Source organism: Castor canadensis, chromosome 1 (genome assembly GCF_047511655.1).
Source record: "Castor canadensis chromosome 1, mCasCan1.hap1v2, whole genome shotgun sequence".
NCBI lineage: Eukaryota > Metazoa > Chordata > Mammalia > Rodentia > Castoridae > Castor > Castor canadensis.
In genome coordinates, this window is record NC_133386.1 from 14,865,097 (window position 1) to 14,880,918 (window position 15,822).

The 15,822-nt window shown below is 42.4% G+C and overlaps 1 protein-coding gene and 1 non-coding gene across 2 annotated transcripts in view; one reads left to right on the forward strand and one right to left on the reverse strand.

Annotated features, from left to right (window-relative positions):
- Positions 1-3,227: 3,227 nt before the first annotated feature.
- The window catches only part of Ccdc170 (coiled-coil domain containing 170), an 84,813-nt gene continuing 72,218 nt past the window's right edge, over positions 3,228-15,822 (reverse strand). Inside the window, exons 10-11 of the mRNA XM_074072313.1 lie at positions 8,199-8,435; positions 3,228-5,503 (exon numbers count right to left, since the gene is read on the reverse strand). Of these exons, the coding sequence (XP_073928414.1) occupies positions 5,303-5,503; positions 8,199-8,435 (438 nt within the window). The 3' untranslated portion in view covers positions 3,228-5,302. The remainder of the gene's footprint in view (positions 5,504-8,198; positions 8,436-15,822) is intronic.
- On the forward strand, positions 8,012-8,119 carry LOC141416350 (U6 spliceosomal RNA). The gene has a single exon (XR_012441101.1). It is a non-coding gene; the product is annotated as a U6 spliceosomal RNA (small nuclear RNA).

Genomic DNA, 15,822 nt, shown 5'->3' on the forward strand with positions numbered 1-15,822 from the left:
ATACATGACAAGAAGGGATGATCTCGCTCTTCTCTGAGATTCCTCACACAGATGTTTGGAGACAGTAGTCTCTTTCTCAGCTCATCTCCCATCAGCCAAAGAAGGAAATGGGGCCAACATGCAAAGACAAGCAAAATCAAGGAGAGCTAAGAGATGGCTGGCAGCCAAAAGAATCCAGACAACAATGTTGAGTTCCTAGATCTATCCTAGCTGAACCTAGTCTACACCTGAATCTTTCAATGAGCCCTTGAAATTCTCTTTTCAGCTTAAGGTAGTCTAAACTGCATTTCTATCCACTGCAACCTAGGGTGTACATGGCTGAAGCCAAAGGAGATAAATGGCCAGTAAATACAAGAAATGTTCAACTTTCCTGGTTATAAATGAGATGCCAATCACAACACTTAGATTTCATCTCACCACAGTTAGAATGGCCATGATCAAGGGTAATAACTACAACAAACACTGGTGAGGATGTGGTGAAACAGAAACCCTTATATACTGCTGGTGAGAATGCAAATTAGTACAACCATTATGGAAAACAGTATGGAGATTTCTCAAAAAACTAGACATAGAACTGCCATATGATCCAATGATACCCCTCCTGAGGATCTACCCAAAAGAATGTAAGACAGGATAGAGTAGAGACACCTGTACACCGATGTTCATCACACTACTGTTCACAAAAACCAACATTTGCAAACAACCCAGGTGCCCTACAACTTATGCATAGATCATGAAATTGTGGTACATATACCCAATGGAGTTTTACTCAGCCATAAGGAATAATGACATGGTTTGAAGGTAAATGGATGTGATTGGAAGACATGATGTTGATGAAGTAAGATTCAGAAAAACAAAGGCCACATATTTTCTTCATATGTGGAAGGTAGATCCAAAAGATAAACATATATACAACAATAAGCATGATCATATACAAATTCATATGCAGAATGTGTTTGCAATAGTGGAATTACTCTATGGAACATGGGGAAAGAAGGAAGGAAAGGAGAATGATAGAATATCAGTAATATCATAAAACATAACATCTGTGAAGGTAGAGGATATAAGGATTTGAATTACATAACATCTGTGAAGGAAGAGGATATAAGGATGTGTATTGAAAGCTGTTGTAAAGTGCGGGGTGAGAGGAAAAGGGGTAAGGGAGAATAATGGAAGGGGTTGCATGGTCCAAAGTAAAACACACCCACAGTGGGCATGCATTGAGACACCCCTTTGAACTAATAATGAGAAATAGGACTGCAAAATAGGTACAGTGGGGGGGGTACAAATGAGAGGGGGGAGTGTGAATGAAGGAGATTAAAGTGAGGATATATGGTTGATGGGCTTCATATGCCTATATGAAATAGAACAAAGAAACCTCTTGCAATTAAGTGGGGTGGGGAGGGGTTGAGGGGACAAATGATGGGGCGATGTAACTAATGTACACTACGACTAATTGGAATTGTCACTACGGATCCCCTCCTGTATAATGAATATGTCGTAATTTATTTGTTATGTATTCTTTTTTTTTTCAAAGGCAGCACAGGGGTTTGAACTCAAGGCCTCATGTTTGCTAAGCAGGCACTCTACCACTTGAGCCACTCTGCCAGCAATATATCATAATTTAAATATTTTTTTAAAAAAAGATGGTAAGGGTATGAAAGCTGAGAAGGCCTAAGAACTCCAGATTTGATGTGGCATGGCTTGGTTTTATGGGCATTAAAGTCACCCAAATGAGGGCAGTGCTCTGTGGGGTAGGAAGTTTATACTTATGTACCATTTGTGAAAGTCTTAAGTAGAGAGAATAGACAAGATGTTAGCGGGTAACCATGATGAAGACCAGGGGAAATTTATTCCTCAGTTAGCAGGCGCTTCAAAAGGGCGGTCACTTTTATGCAAGGTGAAAGAACAACAGTGTGGAGACCACACAGGGGAACGAGAAGCTTCCAGACCCCTCACTAATGAGAAGCCAACTGCAGTGTGCAATAGAGAGGTTAAGATCACTATTGGAAAAGCTGGGAGGCACCTGCCAGGTCAAAGATCAAAGGTTTTGTCACCAAGAAACGCTGCCCCAATAAAAATTAGACTTGACTTCTAAGCTCTAACAGTGTCAACACTTTCAGCTTAAAACAGCCTGCAGCCCACACCCCTGGATCTGAATCATTTGTTGTACCTCTGTAAGAGACTAGAAAACTGGAAATTTACATAGATTGGGCTTACATTTTCTTCTGAGATAGTTTATGCAAATATTTCAACGTCTCAGTGACCAGAATAATAACCTCAGTAGCAATTTCACTTCAGTGAATTTGGTAGAAGGGTTGGTTATTAAATATTTCAAGACCTTATCTAAAAATCACAGCAATCTAATGCGTTTTACTAGGCATCATAAAATATACATGGATATTATAGAAGAACAAAATCTAACATGAAAATATGAAACTGGCCTGCCAAATCTAGAATGAGTGCCACAGAGGGAAAGCCAACAACAAACTGACATTTCACAAGGAGGTAAATGGTTTTACTAATGGATTTTCAACTTGTCCAAATGATAAAGAGTGCATATATAAGCTACAAGCATGGGCAGAATGTCTTTATCATGCATCCTTTCCACTGAAAGTCTCTAAGAATTTTTTTTTTTAGTTAAATATTTTAAAACCAGGTGCCTTGGCTCACACTTGTAATCCTAGCTACTCAGGAGGCAGAGATCAGGAGGATTGTGATTTAAGGTTAGCCCAGGGAAATAGTTCCCTAGACACTACCTTGAAAATACCAACACAAAAAAAGGCTGACAGAGTGGCTCAAGTGGTAGAGCCTAGCAAGCATGAAGCCCTGAATTCAAACCCCAATACCACCAAAAAAAAAAGTTTTAAATATTTCTATATGTACTGAAAATTATTCAATATACATCTGATTCAATATACATCTGATTCATACAGTATAAATATTTGGATAAATGGATTGTAATTTCATATGATAAAGTATGGTGCTAACAAACCACTGTGGACTATTTTTAGTCTCTTACATGAATTCTGACATATAATTAATGATAAAGCAAAAATGGAAAAAGTGATATGACATATTTATGTCTTTTAATAGTACTATTTAAAATATCTTTGAATTGTGCAGAAAATAAACTTTCAGAGAAGATAAATCAGATTTATTAAAGATACACAATCTTTGAAAAATAAAAATAGAATGTACAAACACAACCTTCACACATGGGGGCGTGCGCTCGGGCACACTCACACACACACGGCCATATTCATGGCTACATGCTCCAAGGACCCAGTGAAGTCGCTTCCTCTACTCAGGGGGGGAGGGTAGGTCCAGAGCAGCAGCCACAGCCACTCTGGAGCACTTCAGGGCCCACAGAAGCCCTCCAGAGCCCACAGGCCTTCCCCTGAGAAAATTCAAGACTGCCTGTAGGCCTCTGGGGTGAGGGTCTAGTTGGTGTCCTCCGTCAGGTCAGGACCACATGGGATGTTTAGTCACTGGCACAGTCAATGCTACTTATAAGAGCCTTGCACACCTGGGAGAAAGCCCTGCAGAGATGGTCCACCCCAAGCACAGACAGAGGGTCTCCTCCCTCTGTGTCTGTCATCCAACCTGTAAATAACACTTACCTGCTTTCTTTTAGACTTTCCCTTTTCTCTCTGTTTCACCATTCTATCACGTTTGTTAGATGGTAATTTTCTTAGAAATAGCTCTTTACTCCCCATCTCATTTTATCACTTATTTTGTGTAGCACTATGGATTGGCGGATATTTTTAAATACTGAAATTACAACAATCAGTAACAACATCTTTATCAAGCTTAAATTTTTTTAATTAAAAAATATCATCTAATATTGAGTCCATATTCAAGTTTTTTCTAAGAATACTTTCATGCTTTTTTGTTTTTTATCCAAACTGGGTTCTAATTTACTTTCAACCTCTGCAACTGATTGTTAGGTGTCTGTAATCTCTTGGAGGCTAGCAGCGGCTCACACCTTGTTTCTGTCGTTGACTTTTTGACAACTTATGGACAGTTAATTGTATATTTCTTATATTCTCTTAATGTCACAGTGCACTAAATCCATTTTTCACTGAACTCTGATATGACAAGAGTGCTTCTGGCAAGGACAATTGGCAACTAGACATTTCATAAGATTAAAATAAGGTAAACCATCCAAAAGAGATAACACATTTTCTTTCCTCAATGAAAAAGTATGATTTCTTGAAAAATATTTGTGCAACAGAAATTTTAAAAGAAGTCAGAGATTCATAGAGATTTATTATAAAACAAGGATCATGAAAAATTACTCACAGCTTCTTGCTGTGAGTATATCTGATACATGGGTGAACAAAACTTGTCCCATGGGGTTGATGTCAACATGAAAGGCTTATAGTACTGAGCTCAGGTCTGCTGGAACATTCAAAATCACCACCAGGTACAGTCTGGTAGCAACATTTAAAGCAGGTAAGTCGATATCAGACCCTATGGGTGCTTTATCCAAATAAACAGGTGTACTGCTTTCTAAAGAAGCCACATAGGTCACACTCTCATAACTGTCAGTTTTGGACTTTAATTCTTGATGATGTGGATGTTTTCCTCCCTTTATGTTAGCAATCCTTATGAAGATTTAGGAAACACTAAGACTGTGAGTAGAAGGAACACAGCCTTTGACTGTGTTGTACATCCTGGCTTCCACACTTACCAACCACAACCTTGCGTAGGCAACATTGTCTCTGAGCCCCAGAGAGGTTGTAAAATAAAAGTGTAAAAGCTCCTTCCAGGTCTGGTGGAGTGGCTCAAGTGGTAGAGTACCTTAGCAAGCGTGAGGTCCTGAGTTCAAACCACCAAAGAGCTCCTCATTTATCCCAATCTGCTGTGCATGTGTTGAAATGTCACACTGCAGCCATAAGTAGGTATGATTTCTATGTGCCAAATAAAAATATTTATCAAAAAATAATTTTGCAAAAGTTTCTGTACATGGTTATGAGAATTAAATTGGCTAATAAATCCCAACTCACAAAAAAAATAGCCCATGACTGTGTACCCTGGCTCCCATTTCCCAATCGAGGTGTGCAATCCAGGGGATTCTTCTGGCTAAAAGCAAGTGAAATAATAGGTGCTTTTAGTGTGAAATACTTATCCAGGCCCGGCACCTTTGAGATCCCTTTTTGCCTGAAACACATTCTCCCTATACCATCAAGGCATACGATATTCATACACGGATGAAATTTGAAACATATGAGGAATTTGTGAATTGGAGAATTATGCGCCGTCTCTCAGCCCCACTTCCCTTGAGCGAGAACAGTGTTCAATGAAGAAGTTTTAAGTGGTCGTGTGGGTGCCTATCTTCCCCAGTCGTCATGTCTCTGAGGCAGGCACAGGGAACAAGGTGATGGTGATATAAATGGATCAGTCTTTCTAGACATTTGATGATCTCATAGTCAGGAAGGGCAAGAGTGGTCATGTTTAAGCCCAGCATCTGGGAAGCCACCTCCCTGAAGTCCACCAGCTGCAACGGCAAACAAAAAGACAGTAACTTGGACAGCAACCACTACCAGGTCAAATGCAACCAAAAAGATGGAAAACCCAAACCTACATGCAAATTGGCTATATTAGCCTAACTCTCTCACTTATAAAATAAGTAAGTTTTTCTGCTAAATGACTTCTGAAGTCCCTTCAGGTGGCAAACTTTGGCAATTTCATAACCACTTTTCTGATGAGCCAACTGAGGGTGTGTGTTTGCTAATGGGTAAAGAACCCCAGGTATGCAGCCGTAAATGAGACTCTGAACTCGGTACGATTTACCCACCTCCAGGTGGGATTAACAAGATACTAACTGTTCTGAAATTCAGAACAAATGAAATGCTGACTGTGCATGTGCTCTGCAGCTAGAAACTGCGACACAAATGTTGACATGGATGTACCAATGGGTGACTTTCTGCATTGGAATTTTAAGTGGACAATGAACATCTTAAAGTAAAAATTAAAAATAAGAACCAACAGCAAGAAAAAATGAGCTGATGAAAATAGGTGGCTTTATAAATCACTGTCAACTCACACCTCACAGACCATAACTGGGACTACTATTTGTCCATCAAGAAACAAAAGGGAGAGGTCAGGGACAATGGCTGAATTAGGCTGCTTACCTCCTCAAATTCTCCCAGGCTGGTTTTCTTAGCATTGACAGACAGGTAGGCACAAGCAAAAATGAAGAAGTATCCCCAGACTACAGGCTTCTGTTTCCCTTTGAGGAGGCAGAATCATAAAACCCCAGATGGTCTATGCCCTGGGCCATCCATGAAGATAATGGCCCAATATCCTACTTATGGGGCACACTTTATGTCAAGGCTGGGCATGTGCCTTGACATACTACCTTTGACTGGTAGTCCTAAAGCGGAAGGACAAGAGAATCGAATAAGCCACTGCACAGTCAACTAACAATTTGGGAAGTGTCATAAGGGGAGGACCATAGTTTGATACTATCTAGTAGCCCCACCCTATAGGATAAAGCCTCAAGCCCCTATAGCTTCCACACAATCATTCCTTACTGAATGGCCTACCTCATTCCTTGAGATGCACCATTCCCAGCTGACGCTTATTCAACCGACCACCTCACCCCTCAAGGTATATTTTTGCTTTGCTAATAAATCACTCTTTACCATCTCCCTACTCTCAGCAGCATCCTAATCTTAGGTGTTGTATCCAACAGCCAAGAAACATCTAGAATGTTCTATACACTGGTGACCTTTCCATTTTGGAAAAGGTGCGATCCAACATACAGTTGAAGTTCTATCAGGGGAACATCATTCAAATCTGCCCGACCCTGTGCTCACTCACTTTCCAAACACCTTTCCATGTAGAGTCCAGTCTCAGAAATGATTCCATTAGTTCTCTCCACCTGTTGTGCCCACAATGTTCATGCCTCCCCACCAAAATATGTGTCGACACAAACCAATGTGATGGTATCAGGAGAGGGGGTTTGGGGAGTTATTAGGTTTGGCTGAGATCCTGATGGTGGCGTCCTCATGGTGGAATTAGTGATGTTACAACAGAGGCCCCAGAGAGCTGTCCTGTCCCATCTATCATATGAGGATACAGCAAGAAACACCAACCATAAGCCAGACACCCAATCTGCTGGCACCTTGATCTCTGACTTTCAGCCTCCAAAACTGAGAAATGTCTTGTTTATAAGCCATCCAATTATGGTACCTTGTTATAGCACCTAAACAGACTAAGACCAAAGCCTAGGCTCCGGATGCAAGTTTCCCTCAAACTTTCCCACCCTTTGGATGCAGCCAAGGCTCATAATTCCTGAGCTATTTCCTTTCTGAGAACATTTGCTGCTGTAGTTTGGCTTTCCCCAACTCTGCCTGACACATGAGCCAAAGCAGAGGCAGCCAGAGAGAGAAAGAGAAAAAAAAGAAAACCTAGGACCAGAATCTGCTCTCTGCCCTTTTGAGCTTCAGAACAAGAGTGACATGAAAGGCAAAGGCACTAGGGTCAAGCTGCCCGGGACATATTTCTTTCTGCTTGACCTGATGGGCTCACCAGATAAAATGCTTCTCCTTGCAACCAGCCAGCCAATGAGTATTTTTTTTAATGGCTTACATCTGTGCTTGGTCATCCGTGGAGTCTGGGTGCCACTGTTTGAGATTGGAGGCTGTTTCTTATAACCGACCTCTGCAGGAGATAAGGCTTCTCCTTTGAGGTCCAACCCTGCTTAATGTTAAAGGACCTGGGAGGAGGTGAACCTCACAGGCAATCACCAGATGCAAGACCTCACCAAACACAAGACCTCACTGCAACCAGAATCCAGTTTTTCCCTGGTTTTCCACTGCTTCGATAACATCATTTCCTTTCCTTTCCTTTCCTTTCTTACAATCCATGCTATGCAAACTGAATTGTTTTTCTTAGCAGAACAAATCATCACGATTATTGGAATGCCAAAAAGATGCTAGAGAGTGGGTGGATATGTTGAAATGCTATAGAAAGCTTTATAAATCACTTTTGAAGACATGTATAAATAACACATTGACAGGACATTCACTAAAACTGGAATGACACAGAGATTGCAAAGCCCCTGCACAAGGATGACACACAAATTGGTGAAGCTTCTATATTTTTTAAATATAAAAATAATTATCAAGCTTTTAAACTGTCTTGTCATTTCCTAAGCAAGTTTCCACTGCCAGATTTCTACTCACCTGCTTTTCTCTCTTTTCTGCCTCTTCCAAAGACTTTTTGAGGGTCCTCATTTCACTGGTTACCACCTCTATCATGTTTCTTGCCCTTTCCTTGTCCTCCTTAGCCTCAAGCTCAGTGGCATCCAGTTCCGACTGGACAGCCATCAACTTTTCCTCAGCTTTCTCCTTCATCTTCTCCAGCTTATCTCTGGATATATTTAAGTCTTCAATGGCTTTGGTCTGTTCCAGAGTTTTAATCTAAGAAATCAAGAAAATGCTGATTACTTCTTTTGCATTTATTTAGGGAATCTGTATAAATAAGACAAATCAGAAATTAATGGAATCATCTAACTTTTTTATGAATAAAGAATGGAATTCATCCCAAACAGCTACACAGACTTTGCTAAACATTACAAGTTAAAACATGACCTAAGAAAGTTTCAGCTTCTAAATAACAGACTGGCATACCCTTATTTGGAAAATCAATGAAATAAAATTACAGACAGCAATTTTGTGAGCACCTAGGGTGAGACACTAAAATAAAACCTGCAAGTACCTGGGCATGGTGGTTCACACTTATAAACCCAGCTACTCTAGAGGCAGAAATAGAAGAATCTCAGTTTGAGGCCAGCCAGAGCAAATATTGCAAGATCTCAAAAACAAGCCAGGCATGACGCCACATGCCTGTGGTCCCCGCTACACTTGAGGTGGAGGTAGGAGAACTGTGGTCTGAGGTCAGCCCAGGCAAAAGCATGCGACTATATGTGAAAAACAAACTAAACACAAAAGGGCTGGGGTGTGGTTCAAACAGTAGAGCACTTGTCAAATGGTGAGGCCCTAAGTTCAATAGGGCTGGAGTACAAAAATAGTGGCAGAGCACCTGCCTAGCAGCACAAGGCCCTGAATTCAAAACTCTAGCACCACACACATAAATAAATTAATAAAAATAAATAAGTAAATTTTAAAAATGAAAAATAAATCCTGTAAGCAACTTGTACTTTCTGCCCCTACCAAAGGGCCCTCATCCCTTGTATTAGAAAGAGCAAAATGTCTCCCTCTTCTAACGGTGGACCACAGCAGAGCCCGCCCACCATCTACTCAGCAGGTCTTCCTCCTTGCAGTGAGGGAGCCTAGACCAGCAGTGTCCTCATTCCACTGCAGACAAGACAGGCCTGGTCCTCCCACTAGGGAGTTATCCCAGGATCTTGGAGTCAAAACACAGAGGATCCCGGAGGGTGAGTGAGGCATGTTTTCATCATTAGCTTATTATTGAAGATTGTACCCGAGCTGCTTACAAAAGAATTTAAGTAAAAAAGGAATGAAATTCTGACACGTACGACGACATGGATAAACCTTGACAACATTACGCCAAGTGAAATAAGGCAGGCACAAAAGGACGAAGGTTGCTTCATTCCACTGACGTGAGACATCCAGAACAGACTAATTCTCATAGCCAGGGAGAAAGCATGGAGTGGGAGTCACCGGGGTGGGGGAAGGGGAGCGGGAGCTGCTGTCTGATGGGCAGAGTTTCCATTTGGAATAATGAACCCGTTCTGGAGATGGGTGATGCTGATGACTGCACACCATTGTGAATGGGCTAATTCTACCGAAATGTACACTATTAATGGCTAAAATGGTAAATGTGGTATTTTTCCTTCATCACATAAAATTAAGGAATCTGAAGTAGTTTGGTACAGAAACAGATATTTTTAAATGACTGTTAGAAACAAACACAAATGAAGCCACCATGTAGCATCTATAGGAGGCTAAAATGCAAGTGACAGACAGTCACAAGTGTTGGCAGGGACATGGGAAGCTGGCACTCTTGTACACTACTGCTGTGGAAGACAGAGGGCAGTTTTCAAAATGCAACAGAGAGTCATCATATAACCTGGCAATGCCATCCGCAGGTATACACCGAGAGAACTGAAAACATAGGTCCACACAAAAACCTGTTCACAAAGGTCATGAAAGCATTGTTCGTAATTGCCCCAAAGTGGAAACAATGCAAGTGCCCATCAACTGATGAACAGAAAAACAAAATGAGGTCTGACCATGACAGTGGAATGTTACTCAGCAATCAAAAAGAATGGCATGCTAAGACATCACATCAAGGGGAAAAAGTCAATTGCAAAGACCACATATCATGTGATTCCACTTACATGAAAGATCCAGCAAAGGACTGAACCCGAGGGGAGGGGAGGATGTGAGTAACAGCCTGTGGGTACAGGGTTTCTGTGCGGGATGATAAAACCATTCTGAATCAGGTAGTGGTGATGCCTGCACAACTCTGTGAATATACTGAAAACCTCTGAATTACACACTTTACGAGGGTGAAATTTTAGCTGGGTGCCGGTAGTTCACCCCTGTAATCCCAGCTACTTGGGAGGCTGAAATCAGGGATGGTGGTTCAAGACCAGCATGGGCAAATAGTTCACGAGACCCCATCTCCAAAATAACCAGAGCAAAATGGACTGGAGGTGTGGCTCAAGTGGAAGAAGGCCTCCTTTGCAAGCCTGAAGTCCTGAGTTCAAACCTCAGTCCCACGAAGGGAGAGAGAGAATGAATTTTATGGTATGTGAACTGATTCTTCATAAAGCTATTGTTTAAAAGTACATTTACAAAGACACCCTTAAAAATATCAAAATAAATTCAAATAAGTAAATAAATAAATAAGTACACAGGGGATGAGTCGACACAGAGCACAGATGGACAGAGCTCTGAATCCGATAGTGATTTCTGACAGACCAAATGAGGTCCGTGAGCACAGCCTCAAAGAACAAGCATCATTTTATGTTTTTTAAAATTTTGAGCTCAAGTCATTTAAAAGTTAAGTACGTGAGTAACTGACCAAAAGATACCAATGGAGTTTGCATTTTTCTCCCTTCCCTCCCATTCCTTCTCTCCTAAGAAGAAAGGATATTTTCTCGCTGCATCTTCTTCCACCCTGTTCCTCCTAGGACTGAATCATGGTTTGAATATGAAATGTCCCCCTCAGGCTCAGGGTTAAACACAGTCCCCAGCTGGTGCACTATTTTGGAAGGTTCTAGAAACTTAAGGAGGTGGTTTAATGGTAGGAAGTAGGTCGCTGGGGACGTGCCTCTGAAGGTTAAACCTGGTCCTCAGTCCCCTCCATACACTCTCTTTCCTGACCACCATGAGGAGAAAGAGGGGACACCCCCCTGATGTCCTGCCCAGGAGCCTGGGGCCAAGCAACCATGCCCTGAACCCTCTGAAGCTGAGCAGAATAAATCTCTCCTCTTTTAAGATGTCTGTCAGGCAGTCTTCACAACAACGAGAAAGCTGACTAACAGAGTAAAGGGGGAGTGCCAGGAAGGAGGTGAGCCAGGGAAACTAGAGGACAAAGAGCTGCTGGAAAGACAAGGAGGAAACTAGCAGTGGTGCTGAGGGAACCAGAGGAGGTCCAGGTGCTACAAAGCAATTTGAGGGAATCTGAGAAGGGAAACACACTTTAAACCCTTACTCTTGGGGTTTTCTGACTGGGATGGGTGTTTTAAGTATTGATAAAGCTAGCAATTATTATTTAGTTGCTGGACTGCTGGTTATTTATTGATCAAGGGTTTTCAATGTCTGACATCATGAATGAGAGACTGACATCTTACCTTGCCTTGGGCTTACAGTGCCTCTTCACTATGACTGAATTTGACCTGATCTAAACTCTGAAGGTTCTTGCTATCCTACAAGAAAGTCAGAGGGAGAGTGGACACTGTTGGATGCAATTAAGACATGATGAAGAGGAGATGGGCCTCCTTGGGATATGACTAAATCAGATTTACACCATCTTGTGTGATTTCATTCACTAAATTAAGACAACCTGAGTCAAATATCTGCTGAATCGTAAACTAGAAACCAGCTTTCATCCACTACAACTCATTCAAGCTTCACTGTCCCTTCTACCATGCAAAGACACAGCCAGAAGGTATCACCTATGAACCAGGAAGCAGACCCTCAGCAGACATCAAATCGGCTGGTACCTTGACCTCGGACTTCCTGGCCTCCAGAACTGTAAGGACTAAGTTTCTGTTCTTTACATGTCAACCAGTTACAGAAATTTGTTTTAACAGGCTACAACTAAGACACTTTTCTAAATAGAAAGAGGCCAATAGTAGACACCCTTGGACCAGTCATAGATATTAAACTGGCTCCACCCAGGGAAGACAAACTCCCTTTGGAAAGCCAATAACAGCTGTGTGACTTGCTACCAAGGAGGCAAAAGAGCAACTTCTGCAGCTCTGGAAATGGGCAGAAAATAAATGCCAGTAGCTGGGGGAAAGGGCTCTGCACTGGTGTCTATGAAATGGTACCAGGTAGAGCAGGCACTTGAGACAGAGAATGCCACCCACTATGTGCAAGTCCTTGACCTTGGAGATCATTCATGGATCCCAAGTTACCAGAGCCTGTATTTGGTATGGACTCTATATTAGGTACAAGAGTATCCAAATATTTCCTCCATAACAATTCCCAAGAGTGCTGACTGCATCACGGTGAAGGAGAAAAAGTATTTAGGGAAGAAGTGTCAAGATGTTTACAACTTACTCTCAAATGGTTGAGCAAAATATTCAATCTCTCTTGCTAGACATAATATAGCAATTACTAAAATGTTAACAATCTATGCAGGGGCAAAAGAATATACATTATACTGTCTTAAAATCATTCTGTAGATATGAAATTTTTCAAAACAAGGAGCTGGGAAAGGAACCATATCAGTAAAAAAGAAATTTAATACATATGTATATTTATTTATAAGTTACATAAACTTGCTGCTTCAAATATCCTATAGACTATCAAACATTTACAAACTGGAAGAACTAGATGGACGAAATGAATTTCAATTTTTTAAAACAAAGTTATCTCTCATTAAAGCAGATTCCCTATGCATGCAACCTGTTTCACTGCTATAGGGAAAATATACAGCAGTGTGTGCTGAACTCAACGCTTCATTAATATTCTGCCTTTCTCTTCAAGCTTTGGAAACGTATACAGTGGTGATGGGACACAGCTTAGAATCAAACGGAATTGAGGCCTATTGAGAGTATTGCCAAGAACTCTGAAACAAATAGAATTTCTCACTATGTTGAGCACTGCCTGGATTCTTGTCGTCAGGAGGCAAGAGCAAGTAAGGAAACTCTGAGCCAAGCCACCAGGACCAAACTGGGAGCCGGTGGCAGTGACGGAGGCTCAGCCTTCTAAAGTCAACACCGGATTCCTGGGAGCCTGTGCCCCCAGTTTTATTCCAGCCAACAGAACTGGCCATAAATAAGATTGATGTGCCCCTGAGAAGGCAGCCAGGGTGGGAAGGTTCCCAGGGGGCCTCTCTCATGGCAAACACTGTATGTGCTGTCTGCTGCCTCAGGGAAGGAACTGTTAAATCTGGTAGACAATCCTCTCTCCTATATAACTGTCAAAGGCCCAAAAAGGAAAAGTCATTATATTTAAAACTCTGAAAGCTGGGCATGGTGGTGCATACCTGTAATCCCAGCACTCAAGAGACAGAGGCAGGAGGATTGGAAATTGGAGGCCAACTGGGCTTCATAGTGAGACTCTGTCTCAGAAACAAATTTAAAAATTAACCAGTTGCAGTAATTCACACCTGTAATCCTAGCTACTTGGGAGGCAGAGCTCTGTAGAATCAAGGTTCTAGTCCAGCCCCAGCAAAAAGTTCAAGAGACTGCATCTTGACCCATGGCTGGGTGTGTTGTCGTGGGCCTATCATCCTGGCTATGTGGGGAAGCACAAATGGGAGGATCGTGATCCAGGCCAGCGTGGGCATAAAGTGAGACCCCATCTCAAAAATAACCAGAGCAAAAATGGCTGGTGGCATGGCTCAAGCATTAGAGCACCTGCCTAGCAAGTGCAAGACCCTGAGTTCAAGCCCCAGTACCACCAAAAAATAGTGTATACACACACACACTTATACACACGATGTATTTGCTGCCACCTGAGGTTAGCCAGAAGAGCTAAAGACACCGCATTGAAAATGCCACCAGCAAGAGCCATGCTGGGTGAATGGGTTAAAACCACAAAGTTTTTGCCTCCTGTGTCCCTCTCTGCAGAGGACCACGGAGGTTTGGCTGGGTAGGAATGGAACCAAAATGACTCCCTTCTGCACCTCTGGCAGCCCACGGGAGCTCAAGGCCATCCAAGAAGCCACAGATCTGCGGGATCCCAGCTGCCCTGGTTGGGAGGGACAGGAGGAATGAGAGCACGGCCAGCATGCGTGGGAGATACTGAGAGTCAGAAAGGGGAGAGAACATCGCAGGTGGCTGAAGGCCTCTATCCCCTGTCAATGCCCACTGAGAGATGGCGATGGAGATACAAACACCCAGGGTTTGGTCGTCTCACTGCTGACTTTGACCACAGCTCCCTTCTAGGATTGGGCCACGTGGTATAGACACCAGCTCATGGCTCTCCTCTTACTTGCCTTTCTTTTTTTTATTTTTTTTTTTTTGTTGTACTGGGGGTACATTGTGACATTTACAAAAGTTCGTACAATATATCGTAGTTGAATTCACCCCTCCATCATTCTCCTTACTGCCCAGAATAAAGACCCATTTCCCAGGATGACTTCATTGAAATGAAGTCCAGAGACTAAGAAGTATTGTGTTGGTCCTGGAAAATGGCACACAAGCTGCCCTTCCTCCCTTCCTCCTGCTTTGTAACTGGAATGAGGCTGGAGCCTCAGCAGCTACCTTAGGCTAAGAGGTAGCATTGAGAATGAAAGCTATAGCTAGGATGCTGAGGCAGAGAGGTGGGACAAACCCAGGTACTTACTGATGACGGCAGAGCTACTTCCAGAGAGACAGGGATTAACAGCTCTCCTCTCTAAGCCACTGATATTGGGGTTACCTTAACTGGGACCTCACCCTTCCCTTGCTAAGCAAGTGCTCTGCCACTTGAGCCACACCCTTCACTCTTTTTTACTTTAGTTATTTTTCAGATAAGGTCTTGCATTTTCCCCCCCTGAGCTGATCTCCAACAGCGAGCCTACCTATACCTCCCAAGTAGCTGGAACAACAGGCACCACACCTAGCTTGTTTGTTGAAATTGGGTCTCACTAACTTTTTGCCCAATCTGTGCCTCCCAATCTCTGTCTCCCAAATAACTGAGATTACAGGAGTCAACCACCATACCCAGCCCTGGGATGTTTTAATATTCACTGAAACAGGCAGGCCATGAAGCACCTGGCATTGTATGAATAACACAAAACATTTCCACATCCTCTGGAATTCTGCCACAATCACAGTGCCTGCATTTGTATTTGTGTACAAGGGTATGTTCGTGCCAACTAGAAAGCACCACACTACTTTAATTACCTCGAGTTAATGAGAAAAGAGCAAGGGTAGAGTTAATACGTAAATAATAGGTCCCCACGCAAACCGAAGGCCAAATTATCTCCTGGTGTGTGTGCAGAGAGTGCTGCAGTGCTAAAACAAAGCACATGGTAGAATAATTGCACTATCCTTTGGGAAATAAACTGAAGGCAAGCCAAACTCAGAGCCTGCCCCACAAGCAGTCAGCAGCATGTTCTTGTTAATGGTGACATTAGCAAAACAGCATCAGCTGTCCTAGTGAATCAATAGCACTCATTTTAACTCGATTTTGATCTTGTGTTTTGATTTCTGAG